General features: G+C 40.1%; 1 protein-coding gene across 1 annotated transcript; it reads left to right on the top strand.

The window, feature by feature from the left end:
• Positions 1-5,112: 5,112 nt before the first annotated feature.
• nanos1 (nanos homolog 1) lies at positions 5,113-7,654 on the top strand. The gene has a single exon (XM_079838653.1). It carries the CDS (start codon positions 5,240-5,242, stop codon positions 5,939-5,941), a length of 702 nt encoding a protein of 233 aa, XP_079694779.1. The 5' UTR covers positions 5,113-5,239; the 3' UTR covers positions 5,942-7,654.
• The last annotated feature ends 14,548 nt before the right edge of the window (positions 7,655-22,202 follow it).

The raw sequence follows: 22,202 nt of genomic DNA, 5'->3' as shown, positions 1-22,202 counted from the left end.
GTGAAAGTAGGGTAAGCAATCCAATCTCACTGCAATTCATACATATTTTATGAGGTGGCTAATTCGTACAAACTTGTATACTCGCAACTTTTTTGGGGGTAAATCGTATGTATTTTCAACCCGATCACACAGCAATTCGTACATATTTTACGAATTCATACGAATTTGGCAACTCGTCAAATACGTTTAGCAAAAATCGCACAAATTTGTACGCGCAAGGTCATTTAAATTCGTAAGATTTAGCCTCTTATGAATTTGTACGACCTCACGCGTACGAATTTGTTCGATCTTTGCTAAACGTATTTGACGAGTTGCCAAATTCGTATGAATTCGTACGAATTACCTACCTCAAACCTCGCCGCTAAACCTACCCGTCACTGGGGTTTAGAAAAAACGTACAAATTTGTACAAGTGAGGTCGTACAAATTCGTAAGAATTAGCCTCTTACGAATTTGTACGACCTCACGTGTACAAATTTGTGCGATTTTTGCTAAACGTATTTGACAAGTTGCCAAATTTGTATGAATTCGTACGAATGACCTAACTCAAACCCCGCCCATAAACCTACCCGTCACTGGGGTTTAGACAAAACGTACAAATTTGAACGAGTGAGATCGTACAAATTCGTACAAATTAGCCACTTCGTAAAATATGTACGAATTGATTGTGAGATAGCATTGGGTATCGGCAATTTTTGGAGCGGCTAGCAATAGCGAGCTAGCTTTGAGAGCATAACACCATGTCCAAACTACACGCGATGCCACGACATACAATAAAAGGCGTCATTTCCATGTTAATTCGAGTTTTTGTCCTAACCAGCCGCAACGCCGACACGCGATGAATCTATTTTAGAAACGGTTTCTATTTCTGTGACGTCGCGGCTGGAACAACAACAGAAAACATAATCTCAGGTAATGCTAATGTGCTTTATTTAATGTTAAGAACGTGTAATGTGACTTTGAATATCATTTAGTGCTCCCAGCTTTGTTAGTCACAATGGATAATTCACCTCAGATCTTGAAATTAAACAAATTGAAACCAGAACGTTCAAACTGTGAACAAACAAGTATATTCTATGACAACGATTGTTTTAGTGACTCAGTATGTATTTTTTTGTAATGTTTAAATATTTGTGAATTTGATTATGTACTTATCCATTTCCTTGAGCGCAGTCAAGATTAAAGATATTGCCGTGCACTTGCCGCGAGAGCCCGCCCACACGCTGTTCTGATTGGCTGTGGTTTTTGATTGATTTGTTGCATCTTGCAGTCGCGTCTGGTGTGGACAGACATGTTGCTTGTCGCTGGAATCGTATCGCGCCGCGTGTAGATAGGACACGGTGTAAGATCCCAGCCTTCCTTCAGAGCGACACGCCTCCTTCAAAACACATGAACGCATGATACAGGAGGGAGCAAAAAAAGCGTCAAGAGAGACGGCGATAGACTGCCTCATGTCTAAAAAAGCACATAACATCACAATAATAATGAACATAACCGACTTAAAGAGCGCTGACCTGTACCACCTGACAGCTGCAGATTAATTTCGCCGTTGATAGTATTGCCATTGAAACGCATAAAATCGAGTCACGAACCACTCCGAGTATAACGTCACGGGTTTCCGTCTCTTACAAATTACAGTTATGGTGTGAACGCAAGCATAAGCTCATTGTTTTGGTTCAGGATGAACTGTTAAAGGGGGCTTCTGTTTCAGTCGCACTGATGAAGGACATCGTATTGTTGCATTCGGACCAAATGCATTGATTGGACGAACATTTTATGGTCCAACACCTTCCACAGACAATATATAAATATTAGGGCTGGGCAAATTAACGCGTTAACGCTGGCGATTAATTTTTTCAGCTTAACGCATTAAAAATATTTAATGCAAAGAACGCAGCGTCCGTTTTTATATCCATTTTTGCTTAGTGTTACATGATCACCACGCTCCTATTCATGTGCACGAACGCGGACGGCCGAAGTATACCCGGGCCTTAATCAAGGGACACTGACACACACACACACACACACACTCGACGCATAGATAGACTCGCGTCAGTTTCCTGCTCACATCGAGTTCTCTTTTGCTCTTGAACAAACAATAACACAGAGGATTTGAGTATTCTCATATTAGGAGTCTTAAATTAGTTAAATAACGTCTTAAATGAACTTAAAGAGTTGTGAGGAAATGAGATGCGCGGGACAGCGCGTGAGATCCGCGGCTGTTCTTAAGGCCCGGGTATACTTCGGCCGTCCGCTTTCGTGCACCGCCCGCATGACGTAATTTTTGTCACTCGGAGGGCTCGCGGCCGGCCGCACACCCCGTCCGCGCGCAGCCCAAATTTTGTGACCGCGCGGACGGTCCGCGTGCAACAGCGCATGCGCCAGCAGTACAGAAGAGTCCACTAGGTGGCAATAAACACAGTATTGAGCACAGTGTTCAGCCGTCGAAGAAGAGTGTGCAAAGACCGGTTTAAAAACAACACGCTTGGAAAAAAAAGAGAGAATTTTTGATTCTTCAGTGTTTCTTCCAAACTATGTAGCAATGGTGGATCCACTACAGTTCTTCTCCGATCATGCCCAGCAAATGTCCCGTTGATGATAGGACTCAGTGCTGCCCTCCGATGTCTGGTGGAGCATAGACACTTTTTTACTGCGCATGTGTCGAACGCGATCCTCCGCGCGCATCCGCTGTGTAGTATACTTTGAAAGACGCGCGGACAGGGCTGCGCGCGTGACGCGTCCGGGCGCGGTAAGTGAAGTATACCCGGGCCTTTAAAGTGACAGGAGCACTGATGATGCCTGTCATTAATGTTCATCAAAGAACAATGGGAACAGAGAAAATTGTAGCTTTAATGATGATTCATCTATATTTCATTTATTATTTATGCAGTTAAGGAAGGTTTGATAACTATTACATTTCTGTATATATATAACAGGGAAGGCCATGGGTAAATATAACATTTATTATTTTGGGTTTATGTAAAGATTGTTTTAAGTTCACTTAAATTAAAAGTTGTTTTTTAAAGCCTAATAAATGTTGAAATTGGGAGCTTTCAGTTATACTGTAATTTAACGTCATTAATGTTTCATAGAGATTTTAGTATCAGTGATACTGGCCTTCATTCATAAAAAGATGACAATACAACACATATTTAAAATATGCTGTCTTTAAATTGTTTATACATTAATTTGGAGAGTAACTGAAATTACTACAATATCAAAATATTAAAAACTTAAAATATTAAAAACTTGCGATTAATCGCGATTAATTACAGAAAAAAATTATGAATTAGTTAATTTTTTTAAATCGATGCCCAGCACTAATAAATAAATAAAAAAAAAAAAAAAAAAAAAAAAAAAAAAATATATATATATATATATATATATATATATATATATATATATATATATATATATATATATATATATATATATATATACATACATACAATTTAGACCATTTGACTTTCAACCAGCATTTCAAAAAAAAAATCTGGGACAAATCACCTACCCTGCCTTTAACATGAACAATAATTTAACATTGCCTTTAATAATGAAACACACTAGTTTGATTTTAAAATGTGGTTATTTATGAACTAACATGAACTAACAATGAACAGTTGCATTTTTATTAAATAACCTTAATAAATACTGCAAAAAATGCATTACTCATCGTTAGTTAATGCGCTAATGGAACCTGTGTTACCTCTAGTAGGCCTAATTTCACATTTTAATATCATTCAAATTGAATAAGTGTCTGAAACGTCAAAGAAAAAAACATGCTAATCGACAGTAAAATCGACTCCATAATCTCTCTGGCCCGCAGGTGCGCGCATGGCATGTTATCAAAGAACAAAGAGCCCATGTGCGCCCGCGACCCTCTGTTTCTAATGACACACGTGTAATCTGATCACGTCACGTAATCCTGGACACATACAAACTGCAGCTCCCCTCGCTGCACTGTAAAGCCTCGGCAGAGCACACAAAGCAGCCCATGTATCTCACACAGAAGAAAGAAGCTACTGTGACTGTGAGATGTCACTGAGGCGAGAGAGGAAATCCCATGGAATAATGTATCATCTGTGAATAGACTGCAGTGGTCATTTTCCCTTCATATTTTGCCAGAGGAGCATTTGATATAGTTGAACGAGAGCTGAATCTGTTAAACGAGACATAAATTATGGAACTATGCAGCATTAATACTTTTTTTGTGTGTGTCTGGATTTTGTCCTAAATTATTCAAAAACATAAAAAGACAGATTCTATTCTTTACGTAACTTTTTTTAATTTCCAAATTAAAAGTCATTTTGGGTGGAGAAACTGCCGGAAGACTGTAAAAAGTTTCTTTAGAATTATATATATATATATATATATATATATATATATATATATATATATATATATATATATATATATATATATATATATATATATATATATATATATATATATATATATGATGTATAGGATGTTTTGTATAATCCTTCATTATAATTTATTTAAAACATAGCAGTGAAGTGAGTTTCTTTTAAAATATTATATTTTAAAAGATGTTGTCTGTCAAATCAAAGTCAGTATCAGTATACAGGAAGCCATTTTGTTGTCACGTGACAAGAAGAAGACCCCTTTAGACCCCCACCCCTTTAGACAATAAGGATTTTATTGCAGTGAAAGTATTTCGTACTTTTTTCTTTTCTTTTCAAAATTGTGTTGAAAATGTTATGGAACCAACATGAATACAAAGATCACATTTCAAAGTAAGAACGCATAAGTTCTTAAAATTTGAAAACACGTATTTTGAGCATTATTTTTTATTTTTATCATCTCGGACATGATTATGTGCCGCCGACCATTAAAGTAAGTTGGAAAGAAAAAAACGCATGACACATAAACAGAGTCACATCTCTCTGACAAGCCCTTCTTAGGCTATTTTGCCATCACAAAGCAGTGCCTGGTGTCATTCCACTGCAGTGAACAGTCCCTGGTCATGCAGGAAGAAAACACGCTGTGGATCCGCTGCTCAGAAACTTGGTTTGAAAAAGAGCCCCGCCCTCCTCCTGCCTCTCTCTTGTGGAGCTTTATAACCAGACGCCTGTTCTTCAGACGCGCATATCCAAGAAACGCACTGGACTTGAGCACACTTGATCCCGGAGAGCAGACAGAAAGAAACGTGACGGAATATACTACGCGTATCGCATTTGTTTTACTCCGAGAGAAGCATTTTGACAGAGCGAAGAAGCATGGATTTTTTGAACCACAACTACTTGAGCGCGCGCACCTCCTACGATTACACCTTCAATTTTTGGAATGACTATCTCGGCCTCTCCACGCTGGTCACCAAGAACAACAAGCACAGCGTCCCCCAGAGTCCCAACTCCATCACGGAGTCCCTGAAAGCCACTCTGGGCTTGGACGACAGCCCTCCGTGCCCGTGCGTAATCGCGGCCGGAGGCGAAGGCGACAGCGGTGGACACCTGGACTCCTGCTGCTGCCCCCCGCCCGCCTCCATCTCCATCCTGGACCTGAAAGAGCGCTTCTCCATCCTGAGCCCCTTCCAGAACCAGAACCAGGGCACGGGAGGGCTGCTGTCCTCCTCCCAGGAGCGGGAGATGGGCATCGGAGGGGGCTTCGCGGGATTTGATCTGTTCGGCGTGGAGAGGAAGATGAGGAAACCGGCCGCGCGCAATAAGCAGGAGCCCAAGATCTGCGTCTTCTGTCGGAATAACGGCGCGCCGGAGGAGGTGTACGGCTCGCACGTCCTGAAAACCCCGGACGGCAGGGTGGTGTGCCCGATCCTGCGGGCGTACACATGCCCCCTGTGCAGTGCCAACGGGGACAACGCGCACACGATAAAATACTGCCCTCTCTCCAAAGACCAGCCTGCCCAGAGAGTGCTGAAGGGAGGCAGAGCTGTGGGCGGTAAGCGAGTGAAAATCTTCTAAAAAGACCCCTATAGACTTACACGTATTGCACTGAACATTTTCTTTCAGATGACTGTTCTGATCGACTGGCTTTCCGAGTCTTAACTACTAGGCAAACAAATAAGATGATATCAATGTTTTTGTTAAGCGAAGAAAAAAAAATCTCTTATATTTTTATAGATACTTTATTTCCATAGTTTTATTGCATACTTTATTCATAAAAAGCTATTTTTTCCTTTTCACGCATAGGTTTTAGACGTTTATTCACGATTCATAGTCACATTTTTGTGTGAAATGAGATGTTATTTTTCTTTAAAATGGGAAACGTGAATGTTGGCACCGGAGGAGTTGCTCTTCTGTTCAACTCAAGTATTTTCTTTACTGTAAGCTAAGCTTGCACCTCGTTTTTGTCTTTAAACCAAAGTTTAGTTTGCCATCAAGCGATTTTAAAGAATGTTCCACATGTCTTCATTTATGAACTTTAGTCCCGTTCCGCTCTCTCCTGAAAGTCCACTCCACAATTTCCTGGCATTTGCGAACACGGACGCGCAGAGCAACACAATAGAGGCTCTGTTGCGCGTTCATGTTGTCAGCGTAACTTCACAATCGGCCAAATGATCTCCAACCCCACTGACAGAGTCGGGCATTTTACATTGCAGAGTCCGTGTTGCATGTAGCTTCAGAAAGCAGTGTTGCTCATTAGTAAACACGAACGTTGTAATGTAAAGTGTGACCGCGGGCTATTCTTCTCTGCGAGGTGCCCTTTCAATGTTTACACCCCGAGGAAGGGGAACACACACTGGAGGAAAACAAAACAAGCGAAATACTATGGGTGCCTCTCTTCAACTCGATACAAAGCATACACCTTTCTCCAAAAACATCCTGGGAGAGCAAAGGGGAAAGGGAGAGGTTTATGAAAAACAAACCAACAACGCATCAGTTCTCCAAGGTCCACGGTGGAATAAAGCACGTATGAATGTTCTTAATAAAAAGCTTTTTTGTAAAAACAATGTATTTGCCCCTTTTTGCATTATGTACAAAAAATAAACCCCAAAAAACAAGAACGAAAAAAAAAATGCAAACATGAATGTACAATTTGACACTTGCAGGACTGCACATTTCTGTCAGTTATGTTTACCAAAGGAATTCAATTTTAATGAAGTAACGAACATAGATTTGCTGTATTGTAAATAATTACCGAAAAAATGGGAAAGAATTAAGTGATGTCTATTCAGTATTTTACCTTTTAAAAGTGACTTCGGAGGGAACTACCTCACCAAGATTTTGTACTTACATGTAAAATGTCAACAGCAGTTTATTAATATAGTGTACCATTTATAACAAGGGTTTATAATAGTATTTTTGATCTTTGTATAACATAATTGTATTTTTTTTCAGTGCATTCTACGGACGAAAGTGAAATCCCAATAAGCTCTAAGCATTGTTTGCTAATAGGTGACAGCTGTACATAATATCAATAATCATGATGATGATTTTAAGTTGTTGTTCAATGTGGTATTCTTGGTTCGTGAGAGACTGAGAACCAAATGTTGGAGACGTCAAACAATTTGCCACTTTTAACTGAGGTTTGTAATGAAATTAAAAGGGTTACAAAAAAAAAAAAAGACACACTGTTGGATTTTCTTATTTATATTTTTTTGTCACAATTTCCCTGTATGCTGCTGTGCAGAAATTAAAGAGATGAATTCACTAGATCAATAAACAGCTTATGAAACGGTTGAACTGGTGCTTTCGTGTTGTCATCCCTGGGGACTGTGTTTAGCAGGCCCGTGTGAGCCTGTGCCATTGTCACAATAAGGGTCTTTGTGGATCCCACCTCATTCCCATCACCACTCAAGGCCCTCTCTTCTCCTACACAGGCCTTTCTTCTCTTCATAAATGTTGCAAAACAGAAACAAAGAAAAGGAGAACAAAAGAGAAGCTTCTCTGAAATGAGAATCAAAGCATTTAGTGTATACTCCTAAAAACTGAGCAGATTTTAAAACACTATCAATGGCGATGGTTGCAGAAAAGAAAACGGGGAACCAAAAACAAATGAAGATCACACACTTTCAGAATTTCAAGTCGATACAAACACAACAAACGTACACAGAAACATGTGCCTTGTTCCTACACTGTACAAATAAAAGTTTCTGAAGTAATTCACTTAAAATGTGAGGTTATTTCAACTTAAATGACATTAAACTGACATTCGCTGAATCTTGTATAACATAAAATAGTTGAACATTGCTCAACTTATTTTGATGAGCTAAAGTAATGTAAAATCAAATGTTTTCATAACTTATTGATCATTGCGTAGTGTATTCCGGCCTTGAATGAAATAAAAATATACAATTTGCAGCTTTTATCTTACACCAAAAATGTTGATGACTCATGTTGCACTACACAGATTTTTGTCCAATCAGATGCTCTCTTTACTGACAATGTCCCTCAACACATGCAGCAGACTAACAATAAGACTAACACAAAACAACGTATGATTTTTTAACAATATTTTTCAATATTCCTAACTTCCTGTTAGGAAACACATCCACATCCACACAGGACAGAAAAGCAATTTGATGCAATTTCAGTGGTGCTGATGGTTTGCTGATGGTGACGTCTCTTATGGTGAAAAGTGATGTCATCTGGTCGTCTCCGAGAGAGGACAGAGGGCGTCTCTCTCCTGTCAACAGGCCTGTCCGCATCTTTCCTTCCATTCTCTCCCTTTTTTTTCTCCCCTTCTCATCTCATTCAGAGACACACACAGCTGAGACACTTCATTAAAAATGGATAAATACAAAGTGCAATAGGGATTTTTTATTACTGCAGACAGTTGCAGAGAAGCCCGGTGGGTATCTCAAACACACACACACACACACACACACACACACACACACACACACACAAACGTCTGGATAACAGCTTTTATTCCCCTGTTACTCCAGTCCATTTTCAATGCAGCAGGAGGATTTTCATAATTAAGTTAGTTCCACCATTTATACAGAGAGTCTCGTATGATTTTAGCCAGAACAATGGAGAAGGAAAGATGGTTTTTATTACAACCGAGCCTTGAACTCGCTCCCCTCTGATTTCTATTCGAAACATTTATGGATCAATGGATGGTTTTGCACTCATGTAATGTTTTTAATCTGTTGCGAGTTTTAAGACCACATACTGTGGCATTTGAACAGCATTGGAATGATTAGAGTTTCATTCTTTCTATATTTCTTTTTATTGAGTCGTCAAAACGAGGCCTGGTCCATCTTTACTCTCTCAGCTTCTCAAAACATACAGTGGGCCCCAAAATGATTTGGACACCTTTACTGTAACGTATGCTTATAAAGTATACAATGCATTAAAGAACAACATATCAATTTGTCATTTATAAGTACAAGCAACAGTCCCCCTGTAGTCAATCTTTGATCACCAAAATTACATATTTAAATGTTTTAGAATACATTTAGTATATGCAGATCCATGAATGCAAATGCAAATTCGCCCGCCTTCACTCACTCACAAATGCTCAGTGATCCACTCGGTAAACTTTTACTCAAGTTACTATAACCGCTGCACAAAGGTAATTAATATAATTAGCCTTTTGCTTGACTACGTTATCAAACAGCTAATAATGTGTTGCTAATGTTACACAAACCACGTGTCCTTATAAACGCTTTGAACATCATCTTCAGTGGAGAAAGGCATATAGTTAATCATAACATAATATACATCATATACATAATTCACCCACTATATTGCTAAATGTACACAATTTTTTCATATCAACAGAAAACCGGTATTATACCGGTATAACCTGGCTTCTCTTGAGACTCCCCTGCTTCAGAGAATAGTTAATTATATGCTAAAGCCCGCCCCCACATTGACGTGATTGGTTACAAGGTAGGTTGTGACGTCAGAAACATCCACGATTTCAAACCATGTTTTTTTCTTAACTGTCTTTAGTTCACTACAGTTTTTAATACTTAGCAATGGTGTTAACTTATGAATTTGCACATGGTAGACATATAAACAACTACTAACACTTGGTAACAAACACTAAAAACTTGATTTTCACCACAGGGGGTCTTTAAAGGAATTCGAGGATTTGGTTATATCCATTCATTGATTGTTGATTGGATGACGACGGATCTGAATGCAAGCTTGCAGTCAATAGAAAGAAAAAGGGTTGAAGCGGACAAAATGATTGGACTAAATAATTTCACTGGAAGGATTTTGATTAAAAGTTATGAGCTAAAAAATAATCATTAAAAATGAAACACATGAACGAATCATTCACAATAAGATGAATAACATGCGAAAATAGATTTCATGCCAACAAAACATATACTTTTCAAAAACTGTTTAAAGCAAGTCAAGGGAACTTATTTGTTTTACCTTATTTGTGAAACCAGTTGGTTTACTGTAATAACAAAATGTTTTACACCTGTTCTGAGAATGCTCTAGGCCAGTGGTTCTCAAAGTGTGGTATACGTACCAGTGGTACTCAGGCTCCCTCTAGTGGTACGCAGAGGAATCACTAAATTAAAGTCGCTGTCAAGGCGATTCTAAAATTTGTTTCTAAACACATTTTAAATGTTAGAAATGTATTGCTGAAACACGTTACAAAGACTGTAAAGTGTGTTGTACTAAAACGGGGGCTTGATGACGCACTGGAGCTACTGAGCATGGCCCCTCCCCAGAAGGGGGTCGCACACCGGACGCGAAGCTCAGCGCCGGTTCTCTCACACCGGACGCGCACATTCTATATATAGGGCTACGTTTATTATACATTTTCCCCAAATCTGTTTAGACTTTATTCAAGCTGTTGAACTTAAACAAATGTATCGTGTAGCACAGTGTGAAATCAGTATGTACATTGACAATTTGAGGGAAATATAATACAAATATTGCTGAAACCCCTCCCCTAACACTATAACAACCAACGTTACGGTACAGATCCACTTTTGCGGCACGACGGAAGCGTGGTGTTGTGACGCTTCCCCTCATGATGGGCATTCCTCAAGTTTGCCGCTATGGGCGTGCTAGTTGCGTTGCGTTCAATGGATTAAATTGCATAAAGATGGGCTTCGGCCAGCTTTTTTGACTGCTTTTCAGCCTTCCTGGAATGCTTTGTGGGCGCGTTCAAGACCGATTTTGTGCTTGAGCGCCACCAAGTCGTGTTTTACTGTCACTTCAGCAGCTCCAGGCATGTGAACAAAAGCGCTGATCTCATTGGTCGGCCAGTTTTTAACGCGCCGCGTCAAAATAAAAAAACGAACCCGAGGCGTTTTTTTTAAAATGACGCTTTTACGCCTGGTGTTTTACGCGTCGGTGTGCACACTCACATTGGCGCCCATTGTTTAGTCACGAGGCGTTAAACGCGCGCGAAAATCGTCCCGGTGTGAACAGGCCTTTATGCTCCGTTCACACCAAACGCGAATAGAGTGTCTGGAGCGAGTGATTTCAATGTTAAGTCAATGTAAAGACAAATTGACGTGCGTCTGGAGGTCCTGCGGCGCGATGGACACAATTCCACCTCGTTCGCGCGTTCAGTTCACGCGAATTGACCGTCTTGCGCGAGTGATTTTATTTGGTGCTTTTTGTGTAAACATATACTTTTCAAAAACTGTTTAAAGCAAGTCATGGGAACTTATTTGTTTCATGCATGGCATTGAAACCAGTTGGTTTACTGTAATAGCAAAAAAAATGTTACATCTGTTCTGAGAATGCTCTAGAACAGTCTTTCTCAAAGTGTCTGGAATGAATGATTTCAATGTTAAGTCAATAGAGACAGAGCATATTTAGGCCACGCCCACACCGGGGGGGAAAACAATCCAACGCTCTCCATTGACTTTGCATTGCGGGAGGCTGCCTCATTGTCATTTCGGACAAAATCTTTACTGCACACATACACATACTGAGACATACTGAGTGTCAGGATCCCAAAATGTACCTATTCATAATGCTGAAGCGTCACTTCGTATTGCCTGTATCCACTTCTATCTTCTTAAACGCTCGTTTTTTTGGGTTGACAGCTTATAAAAACTTATTTCTGTGTTTTTTAGCTTGTTTGCCGTTTACTTTGTCACATATCAGCTTTTATACTTTGTTCAGTTTTTTGTTTAAGTCCGAAATGACAAGGAGGCAGCCTCCCGCAATGCAAAGTCAATGGAGACGGTTTGATTGTTTCCCCCCCGGTGGGCGTGGTCTTCAGATTATGACGCGTGTCGCTCTGTCTCTGTGGAAAGGCGCGTTGACACGCATCTGGAGGTCTTGCGGTGCGATGGACGTGATTCTGCCTGTATTCGAGTTTAATGTGAAGGCAGCATTAGAGCACATTCGCATTAGTTTGCCCGTTCAATCGCGAGTTATTGTCACTACCGTTAGTTACTACAGCCTACAGTTTGCTAGCTAGTTATGCCTAGTTATGCATATTACCTAGTTGTAAAACTTATAAAAAGCTTATAAAAACAAAATCGATGATATCAAGAAGAGGTGGATTAATTGTGTGAACAGCTACCTTGATCACCACCAACACCTGTCTCAGCAGTGATCGTTTTACACCAGATAGTTTTACAAACGTTCATCGAAGACAACTGGGATACACATATAATCCACTGCAGAATGGGACCGTACCGACTATCTATCCGCCCGTCCCACCAACATCTGGTGCCATCGTTGCATTACGTGCCACTGCCCAGTTGTCTGCAACTTTCCCGCAAGTGGCCGTGGTTTCAGCGCAGACAGTGGACACGCCCCCAGTGTTTGAGAGCAGATAATGCTGCTTATTTTTTCAAGATTTTGCTTGGCTTTTTTTTATCATTCAAATTTGGCTGGGTGGTTAATAACACTTTTTTCTGTGGTTTGACAAACTCAGAACAGATATTTAATTTTGACTTTACAGGGACTTTAAATATAAATACATGTTAAAACAATACATTTGAATTTAATTTTTATTTGAGTAAAGTTTTTAAGTACAGTAAAGTTTTAATTGAACTTTTGGGTGCGACACATTTTAATTTAATCATTATTTAATTATTTGATTTACCTGTATGTAAGCACAGTGCAGTGTTAATGTACAATCTGTGTATTTACAATATTAAATTGGATGACAACAATACATATTCCTATTAGGACTAAACTGCCTTGTTTTTGAACTGTGCAGAGCTGTAGCTGAATAGTAGGGCTGTGCGATATTGAAGAAAAATGCGATATGCGATATCCTTGTTAAATAATGCGATATTCGATATGAGATACGATATTGCTTTAAGTGTGTAAAATCTATTTCTTTCCCAACTGACATTGTTCACTTAAAGCCTAACCGACTGTGTTTACATGAATACTCATCAAGACAGTAATTTTGACATAACTGTGTGTGTATTTGACAGTTTGAGTGTGTAACAAGACACAAAAAAAGAATGGCTTGTGCGCACGTTTCGGTGTGTGTCAGACAGCAGACAGCGCGAGACTGCAAGGAGTGTTTTTTTCACAAGTTATTGCGTTTAATAACTTTTTAACGTCAAGCAAGTCACATAAGTAACAGTTGTGTGCCCAGTCTATTCTCTGATATATGCATCACCCTAAAACGTACACTTTTCACAATGTTGAAGTAGCCTATTAAATTCATTCAGATATTGCGTACCCTTGTGATATGCATATTGCGATATGTACATTTGCGATGCTTCGATAATTTCGATATATTGCGCAGCCCTACTAAATAGTTAGGCCCATTACGCTACTGTATTTTAAAGGTCCGGTTTTTCCAGTTTTTTTTGAAGCTTTGATTGTGTTTACAGTGTGCAATATAACATGTGTTCATTTTTCACGTGTAAAAAAACAGTATTTTTCACACAATTTACTTATCTGTATACCGCTGTTTTCACTGTCTTAAAAACGGCTTGATGATTTCCTTATTCTATGAAGTCCCTCCTTCAGAAATACGTAACGAGTTCTGATTGTGCCAGCGGTTCCCGTGTTGTGATTGGACAGCAGCTTAGCGCACGTTGCCCGGAAAGGTCACGCCTCTTACCATAACGGGAGATGCATGCGCTCAAAGTACAGCGTCCCTGAAGGCCAAACAAAGGTGATTTGACTCCGGGATGAAAAAACAGCGTCTGGACGACATGGCGACAAACGCAACTGAACGCAACACTTCCTCTTCTCCACGAGGGAGAGCAACAAGACCACGCCCCCTTTTTTTGCGTATTCTTGTGGGCGGAGGTTAGTCGACAAACTGTTCTACTGACGTCATTAAAGCAGGATGTACAGGGATGTAGTCCAGACCGGCCGTTCGCTGTAGGCTTTGAAAGGGAACTTCTGTTAAATAAAATATCTCGCTTGGCATTGAACTTTGAGCTTTATAATTTTACAGGTATTATATATATGCTCTAACAGCAACATTACACACTAACTAAAGTTTGAAAAATGGGATCACGAAGAACAGGACCTTTAATGTTGGTCATTATGGTGGTACTTGGAGAGCCAAATATTTTCTGAGGCGGTTCTTTTGAGAACCACTGCTCTAGAACCATGTTGCTTTTGGAGCCATTGTAACTCAGATTCTATATTTCAGAATGTAAAGTAACCAAACAGATAAGACAATATCTATCACAGCAGTGTGAAGACAGGACCCTCGACCCATAGTAGAGTAAAAAGGAAGCGAGGTGACTTTATTCACAAGGAACAACCTGGAAAAAGTGAGGTGTATTTCATACGAAACCCGTCTTGATGGGACCTCCTAACCTGGTGAAAGTGCAAACGGTTGTACATGGTAATCAGCGGTGCGACCTCCATGCTAACCGGGTCTGTCTGTATGGTATCCGGCCCTGCTTAAGCGTTCCGGGCTCTCTTAGACTTGGCTGCGTGCCAGCCAGATGCACTCTGCCCCCGTACTGCACTGCTGTCTCCCGTCAAACGGAAACTTCCAGGGTTTTTTAACAGAATGGAAACATATGTCGGGATCACATGAACGTGCATGCTTCTGAGGCCTACAGTGGCTGCGTGTATGCGGCCGAATGTTTTGGATCAGGTTTGAGATCTCTCTCCAAGAATTTGTTGGGTGGGTGAGCTTGGTTTTAAAGCTCGGTTTGAGCCCGTTTCTAGGGCACAGGGGTTAACTAGACTTCCTCTGCATTTATCTGAGATGAAAGCACATAGCTGTCATAACCTATTCCAGCAGCCACTGAGCTGACGTGTTTTGCTACAGTATACCTACGGTATAACACAATGACAGGAATTCTTCTTCAGGAGGAAAGGTCTCTGCGGTCTTTAAGTCAGAATGCTTTAACTCGAGCTTTTAAGTAACTAAAATGAGTTTTCCTCTCAGTGGCCACCAAATGATTTCCCATGAGTCTAAGTTTCACTCTGCGGTCGCAAACACACAACAAATGAGCTGACCCGTGATCCGTGGAGCTAAAGTATCTATTGTGAGGAACATTCTGCAACTTTCAAAATCGTTCTGTGTCGTGTTGTAGTTTCCCTTAAAAAAGTTTTCATGAACGTCCAAAACACTTAAAAAGTTTTAGTTGAAAACAGTTTAGTGTAAACGGCTCCTTAGTACGTAGTGATTTCCGTTCACTGTTTCTCGTGTTGCACGCTCATCCTCTCGCATGAGAACATGCGACCTCATCAACAGTCAGTCTTGTGGTCACTTCCTCTCTAATTCGGAGGGTTGCCTGCTGGCTGATGGGGCGAAGGCATAGAAGGAAAGAAGAAAACAAACACCATCTCTGGACTTAATATGGAGGGTCTGAGCAGGGGCGATTCTAGGATTTTCATGTTAGGGGGGCTCAGTCTCCAGTGAGGGTATGAAAAAAAAAATGGAAAGACTTTAGTTTAGGGTCCAATTCTCACTATTAACTGTAGCTTATTAGTATACATATTAGGATATTGGCTGTTTGTTATTACATATACTTATAAAGCAAATATGAATGCCTTATTCTGCATGACCATATTGTACATCCCTTAATCATACAATGTAGGCAGGTTTACAATCAATGAGATCCCAAATGTGAGGTTAGGGGGGTTTGGGGGGCTTGCTCCCCAGTGAAAATGATGATTTCTATGATCTACATATGTGCATTTTAAGATGTTCTGAACGTTAAAAATTAGATAACAATAGCTTGAAAACCATGTCAGTGGGCAGATATGACTGATAAAGTTTTTCCATTTTTGTCAGTGAAGAAAGTAAACATATGTTTAACTGATATTTAAATGTTTTATGAATATTTTTTTGTTAATCATTTCATGTTAATTTACTGAAGGCTAACAGGAAAGCTAAGTAACTAAATGTATTAAATGAATTAATGCACACATTCATTACTAATCTTATGCTCAATACAGGCTGAACAAAGTTTAGCTTTTTTATTTACTAAGAGCTACAAATGGAATTATTAATTCACAATATGCACACATTTATTACTAATATTACTTTGTTAATATTTCTTGTTTGTTAATTATATTATAAATGACATTACTTAGGCCTATTTCAAATAAAAATGGTGAAATTAGACAAACGTTTATTCATTTGCGTGAATATTTTATTTAACATTTCTGACTTAAAGAAGCTGTCAAATATGAAATGTTTAGTTTAGCTACTTACATATCTCGCACTTGATATCGAGTCGCGCTGCTAAAATTCACGCTTCAGTTTCTGTGTGAGCATAGAGCCCGCCTACTCTGGTTTGATTGGTTTTCTCAAATATTTTGACATTGACGAGCGGTGACAGACCAATGAGGCTTAGATCAACACACACACCTCTGCTTCTGACGTGCGCTCTGCTCGACGCCGCTGCGGATTGAAGAACACGCTGATTAACGCAGATTAAAAGACGGGATGAAGCCGAAGCCATCCGCCAGTTTCATATGTTTGGAAGGTTAATCACACAATTTATTAGGGGGGCTGGACAGAAGTTTAGAGGGGGCTGAAGCCCATGGGTCTGAGTTAAAGCAATACACACACACATGCAAAAAAGACATATATGGATACCTGTTTTCAACCTTAGGCCCTGTCCAAACGAACATGGGTATTTTCAAAACTGCATCTTTTTCTTTGCGGTTTGGGCATTTGTCCACACGTAAACGCAGTATCTGGACTCTGAAACCAAACTTTTTTGAAAACTCCTGCCATGGTGAACAGTTTTAGAAACTGGTTGCAGTGTTGTCGTGTGGACGGTGATTTTGGCTTGTTGCGTCAGAACCAGAACCGGCAATAACCTTTTTCCAGGCTTCTGATTGGCCAACATGGCTTTACGGTTAGGGTTATATTGCCACCTGTTGGTTTGGCATGCTCTTGACAGCGCTTCACAGCATGTTTTACATTTTAATGTGGATGCGGATGTGGATGCCCCTTTAAACGGAGGGGAAAGCTGTTTATAAAAATACTTGTGTACATGTGGACTAGGCATTAGAAAGTTAATTGTAGTTCAATTGATTTTTAGTAATTAGAAACGTTTTTTAACCCTCATCCTTCCCTCTCACTTTGTAACAAAAATCCTTTCCTCACGGGTCAAAATTACCCTTTTTTTTTTTATTTTTTTTATTTATCTATTTTATTAATGCAATTTCATGCATTACCATTTTAATTCAGCTCAAAATATCTTACATTGGGTGTCTTTGCCGACTGCTTGTGGAAAAAAGAAAATATAACATGATATTTCATGACTCCTGCCACTAGATGGCATATGGCTCTATATGGAGCGGATGAGGTGTTCCACTGGGTCCTAAAGTCAGTTCTTCAGTATGCATTCAGATGCACATGTAGACATTATAAAATACATTTCTGGTAAAGTTTTAGCATTTTTAGTTCGAATTTTGAGCATTTTTAGGTTTTTTTATGTGTATCAAAGCTTTCCTCGCATTCCATTCATTCATAAGGGAGTCACATTGACCTGCGAGGGAAGGATTTTTAAATATATATTTTTTTTCAACCACAAAACTCCTCAAATCCAGTACAGTTTTTGTGTGTATTCGTGGTTCAAGTGCGACAAAAGTCCTAGGGTCTTGGACCACTCCGATGAACACATTCTTTAATAGTTCCAAACAAAATGACCCGAGAGAAGGATGAGGAAAAAGTTGACTCATTGTGAGATATGAAGTCACAATTGTAAGAAATTAGACGGCTTCGCAGACATGAATATGAAGACTTCAGATGCAAAAAGTCAATCTGACATTTTTCTTTTAAATGCGCATTTTCATCAGGCTCCAAATTTAGGTTAAGTCATTTCACTTTAATGATAATGAAAATGTTATTAGCCAGTTATGGAAATGCCTTATTTTCAAAATTTTCTCTGATAAGAGTACAATTAAAAACATAAAAAAAACGTTTTGCATCTGAAGTCTTCCCTTAGGCCTACACTTATGACATGTTCGAACATCATTTTACATCCAGAATCCAAAACATTCTTGGACATAAAAGTCTCACTTTTTGCATTAGATAAAAAATATCAAGCAAAATAGCATCAGCACGGAAAATCATAACAGTCATTAAAAATACTACAAGTCCTTTAAATATTTGAGAGAAGAAGAGGTTTTCATGGCAAAACAAACATTGTTTATTAAGATCTTTGCTCTGGGTTTGAATGGTTCAGTTCAGTTACTAAAACAGACAAAACAAAGCTGTGTTTCAAACAGCATGAGCTAGAAATGAACGCAGGAATTGACAGAGCTTATTTTGAAGAAAAATGACTGCAAAATGTATATTAACATTAATTTTAACAGCAAACTTCAAGTTTAATAATTACATACACTACTGTTCAAAAATGTGGGGTCGGTTAGATTTTTTAAAAATGTTTTTGGTGGGGGTTTTTTTCACCTCACAAAGCCTGCATTTATTTAATCGAAAGCACAGTAAATACAGTAACACTGTGAAATATTCAATGTTCGATTCTTGCATAAACTGATAAAATGTATACCTTCAATGCAACGTTAAGTCACTTTGGATAAAAGCGTCAAAAGCATAAGTGAAAGTTTTATAGTATAAACAAATATGCAAGTATTTTTTAAATACCATATTTGAATGCGTTCTGAATAATAAAGATGAGAAGGTAACTAACTGATCTGCCATTGTCTAATCTTGTGCGCTGTCATACTTTACTAGTCCTGCAGGGGGCGACCTGCAGCTCCTTGAATGTTAGCACGTTGGCATGAATTGTAGGAAAAAGGACAAATATGTAGTTGATTTATAATTTCAGTTTTAGACAGTCAGTGAAGGGGAATCAATGGAATAGATGGGATGGATTTGGAGATCAGAAGCTTGTGTCTGTGTGTATGTACCGTAGTAAACTCTTCCCTTCATTAGCTTTGCTTTTGATTCCAATCAGCTGCGGCCTGCCATCGCCATGAGATCAGAGGAATCAGTGGTAAATACATATTTCTGCTTTGATGTTTGGCTACAAAGAGGCCTGACTTGAACACGTTGTTCAGATGCTTTCCAGGTTCATTATCAAACAGAAAGCCTAAATATCTCACTACCGCCCGTCAGATGCACTAATGGCGCTTGGCGGAGCGGGAATGACTGTCTCTATGATTGTCTGGTTTCTATACACTGTGTGGTTTGGGTCCCTTCTGCAAATGCTAGATTTATCATCCAGCAGGCAAAAATCATAAGTCCATGAATAACACACTATTTCTCAAAAAGCCACAGGATTTGAGTTCATGTCTATGGCACAGACAGACAAGTTGCGATCACTCACGGTTCGGTACGCACAATAGTAGTGCTAGACTTTAGAAAGCATCACTATTTAAAATATATAACTGAATTAAGGTCTGATGTCTCTTATACGTCTTGTAACTTGTGATAGCTCAACTCAATGTTTTGGTTCTCACTCATTGTGCTGCGAAATATTCAAGCAATATTCCGGGTTCAGTGCAAGATGAGCTATATTCCACAAATATTAAAGGTGCACTGTGTAATATTTATGAAGATCTATTGTCAAAAATGCAATATAATATACATAACTATGTTTTCAGTGGTGTTTAAAGACCTTACATAAGACCTTGGTCTTGTTTTATTACCTTAGAATGAGCCATTTCTATCTACACACTAGTGTTGTAGTACTCTAGACCGGTCTTGGTCCTGACAATAGATATGGATCTTTTAGATGAATTTAAGGAGTGCTGGTCTGGTCTTGGTCTCGCCCTGCCTTGGTCTTGGTCTTGACTCGGTCTCGCCCTGCCTTGGTTTTGACTTGGTCTCACCCTGCCTTGGTCTTGGTCTTGACTTGGTCTCGCCCTGCCTTGGTCTTGTCTCGGTCTCTCCCTGCCTTTGTCTTGGTCTTGACTCGGTCTCGCCCTGCCTTGGTTTTGACTCGGTCTCGCCCTGCCTTGGTCTTGGTCTTGACTTGGTCTCGCCCTGCCTTGGTCTTGGTCTTGTCTCGGTCTCTCCCTGCCTTTGTCTTGGTCTTGACTTGGTCTCGCCCTGCCTTGGTTTTGACTTGGTCTCACCCTGCCTTGGTCTTGGTCTTGACTTGGTCTCGCCCTGCCTTGGTCTTGGTCTTGTCTCGGTCTCTCCCTGCCTTTGTCTTGGTCTTGACTCGGTCTCGCCCTGCCTTGGTTTTGACTCGGTCTCGCCCTGCCTTGGTCTTGACTTGGTCTCGCCCTGCCTTGGTCTTGTCTCGGTCTCTCCCTGCCTTGGTCTTGGTCTTGACTCGGTCTCGCCCTGCCTTGGTCTTGACTCGGTCTCACCCTGCCTTGGTCTTGGTCTTGACTTGGTCTCGCCCTGCCTTGGTCTTGGTCTTGTCTCTGTCTCTCCCTGCCTTTGTCTTGACTCGGTCTCGCCCTGCCTTGGTCTTGGTCTTGACTTGGTCTCACCCTGCCTTGGTCTTGACTTGGTCTCGCCCTGCCTTGGTCTTGGTCTTGACTCTGTCTCGCCCTGCCTTGGTCTTGGTCTTGGTCTTGACTCTGTCTCGCCCTGCCTTGGTCTTGGTCTTGTCTTGGTCTCGGCACATGCTGGTCTTGGTCTCGACTTGGTCTCAGTTTTGGGGGTCTTGACTACAACACTACTACACACACTGCGGATCCCCTTACTGTGAAGTCGCCATTTTGCTCTGCCATGTCTCTAATTTAACCCTAAACAGACAAACTGCTCTATAGAGCGCTAGCTACTCTCTGCTGTCTCACACAATGGCATCTTTGTCCTGTGTCGGCCACCATAGCTTCTCTATGTGGTTCAAAAGGGAGGGGTGAGGGTGGTTGCAATTCACAACCTCACGGCTAGATGAGTTAAAGGGATAGTTCACCCAAAAATGTGCCCATGATTTACTCAGTCTCAAGTCATCCTAGGTGTATATGACCTTCTTCTTTCAGACGAATACAATCGGAGTTATATTACAAATGTCCTGATCTTCCTGAAGTCAATAAAAGTGCATCTATCCAGCATAAAACTGTTCCACACGGCTCCGGAGGGTTAATAAAGACCTTCTGAAGCGATGCGTTTGAGTAAGAAAAATATCCATATTTAAAACTTTACAAACTGTAATTTCTAACTTCCACTAACTGTTGTACACGCGTTCATGAGGGACAGGCGTTCCAGCGTAGGACGCTCTGGTGAGAATATGCTAGTTCTCACGAGAACCAAGTTTTGTTTTGCTCTATCCTCTTCGTCACTGGAACTTACGCTACGTCTGCTTTCTACGTCATACGCTGGACCGACAGTTTACCGTGAATGTGCGCACGACAGTTAGCAGAAGTTAGAGATTACAGTTTGTAAAGTTTTCACTTTTGGGTGAACTAGCCCATTAAAGGTGCACTATGTAAAAAATGTTTCAGTAAAATATCCAAAAATCTTACAATATAATGTACTTACAATATCCCAAATGTTTCCAACTATTTGTAAATCTTGAGAAAATTGCTATTTTAACCAATGAACTGGGACGTGTGAGGGAGTCGCCTGTCAATTGTGTCCTATCTGCGTTACCCTCGGTTTCTGGTTTTATTTTGCAGAAACGCTTTACTCTCACTGCAGTGTGAACAAGTGTCATAGCAGCCGCCGAGAGAACACACAGAGTCACGTCATCACATCATCAACACACTCAGATGTGTCTAATATGATAAACAGAGCTGCGTTACCTCATACTCATGACCGGAAAAGCGGAAATGGCGCCAGCGACTGTGGCATAATAAAAGTCCCGTTGGCGACTATGCCATAATAAAAGTCCTGCCACTCTTCTTATTAACAATCGCTCCAGCGGTTCCTCAGCTCCACAACACTCTGCCCTGCTCTGCTTCATACTACAATAACGTTAATAATCTCATCCATGAACATGATTTCTGCCCGAGTCCTATC

Source organism: Gobio gobio, assembly GCF_949357685.1.
Source record: "Gobio gobio genome assembly, chromosome: 16".
In the NCBI taxonomy this organism is placed as follows: Eukaryota; Metazoa; Chordata; class Actinopteri; order Cypriniformes; family Gobionidae; genus Gobio; species Gobio gobio.
This window is presented reverse-complemented; position numbering and strand designations above follow the sequence as displayed.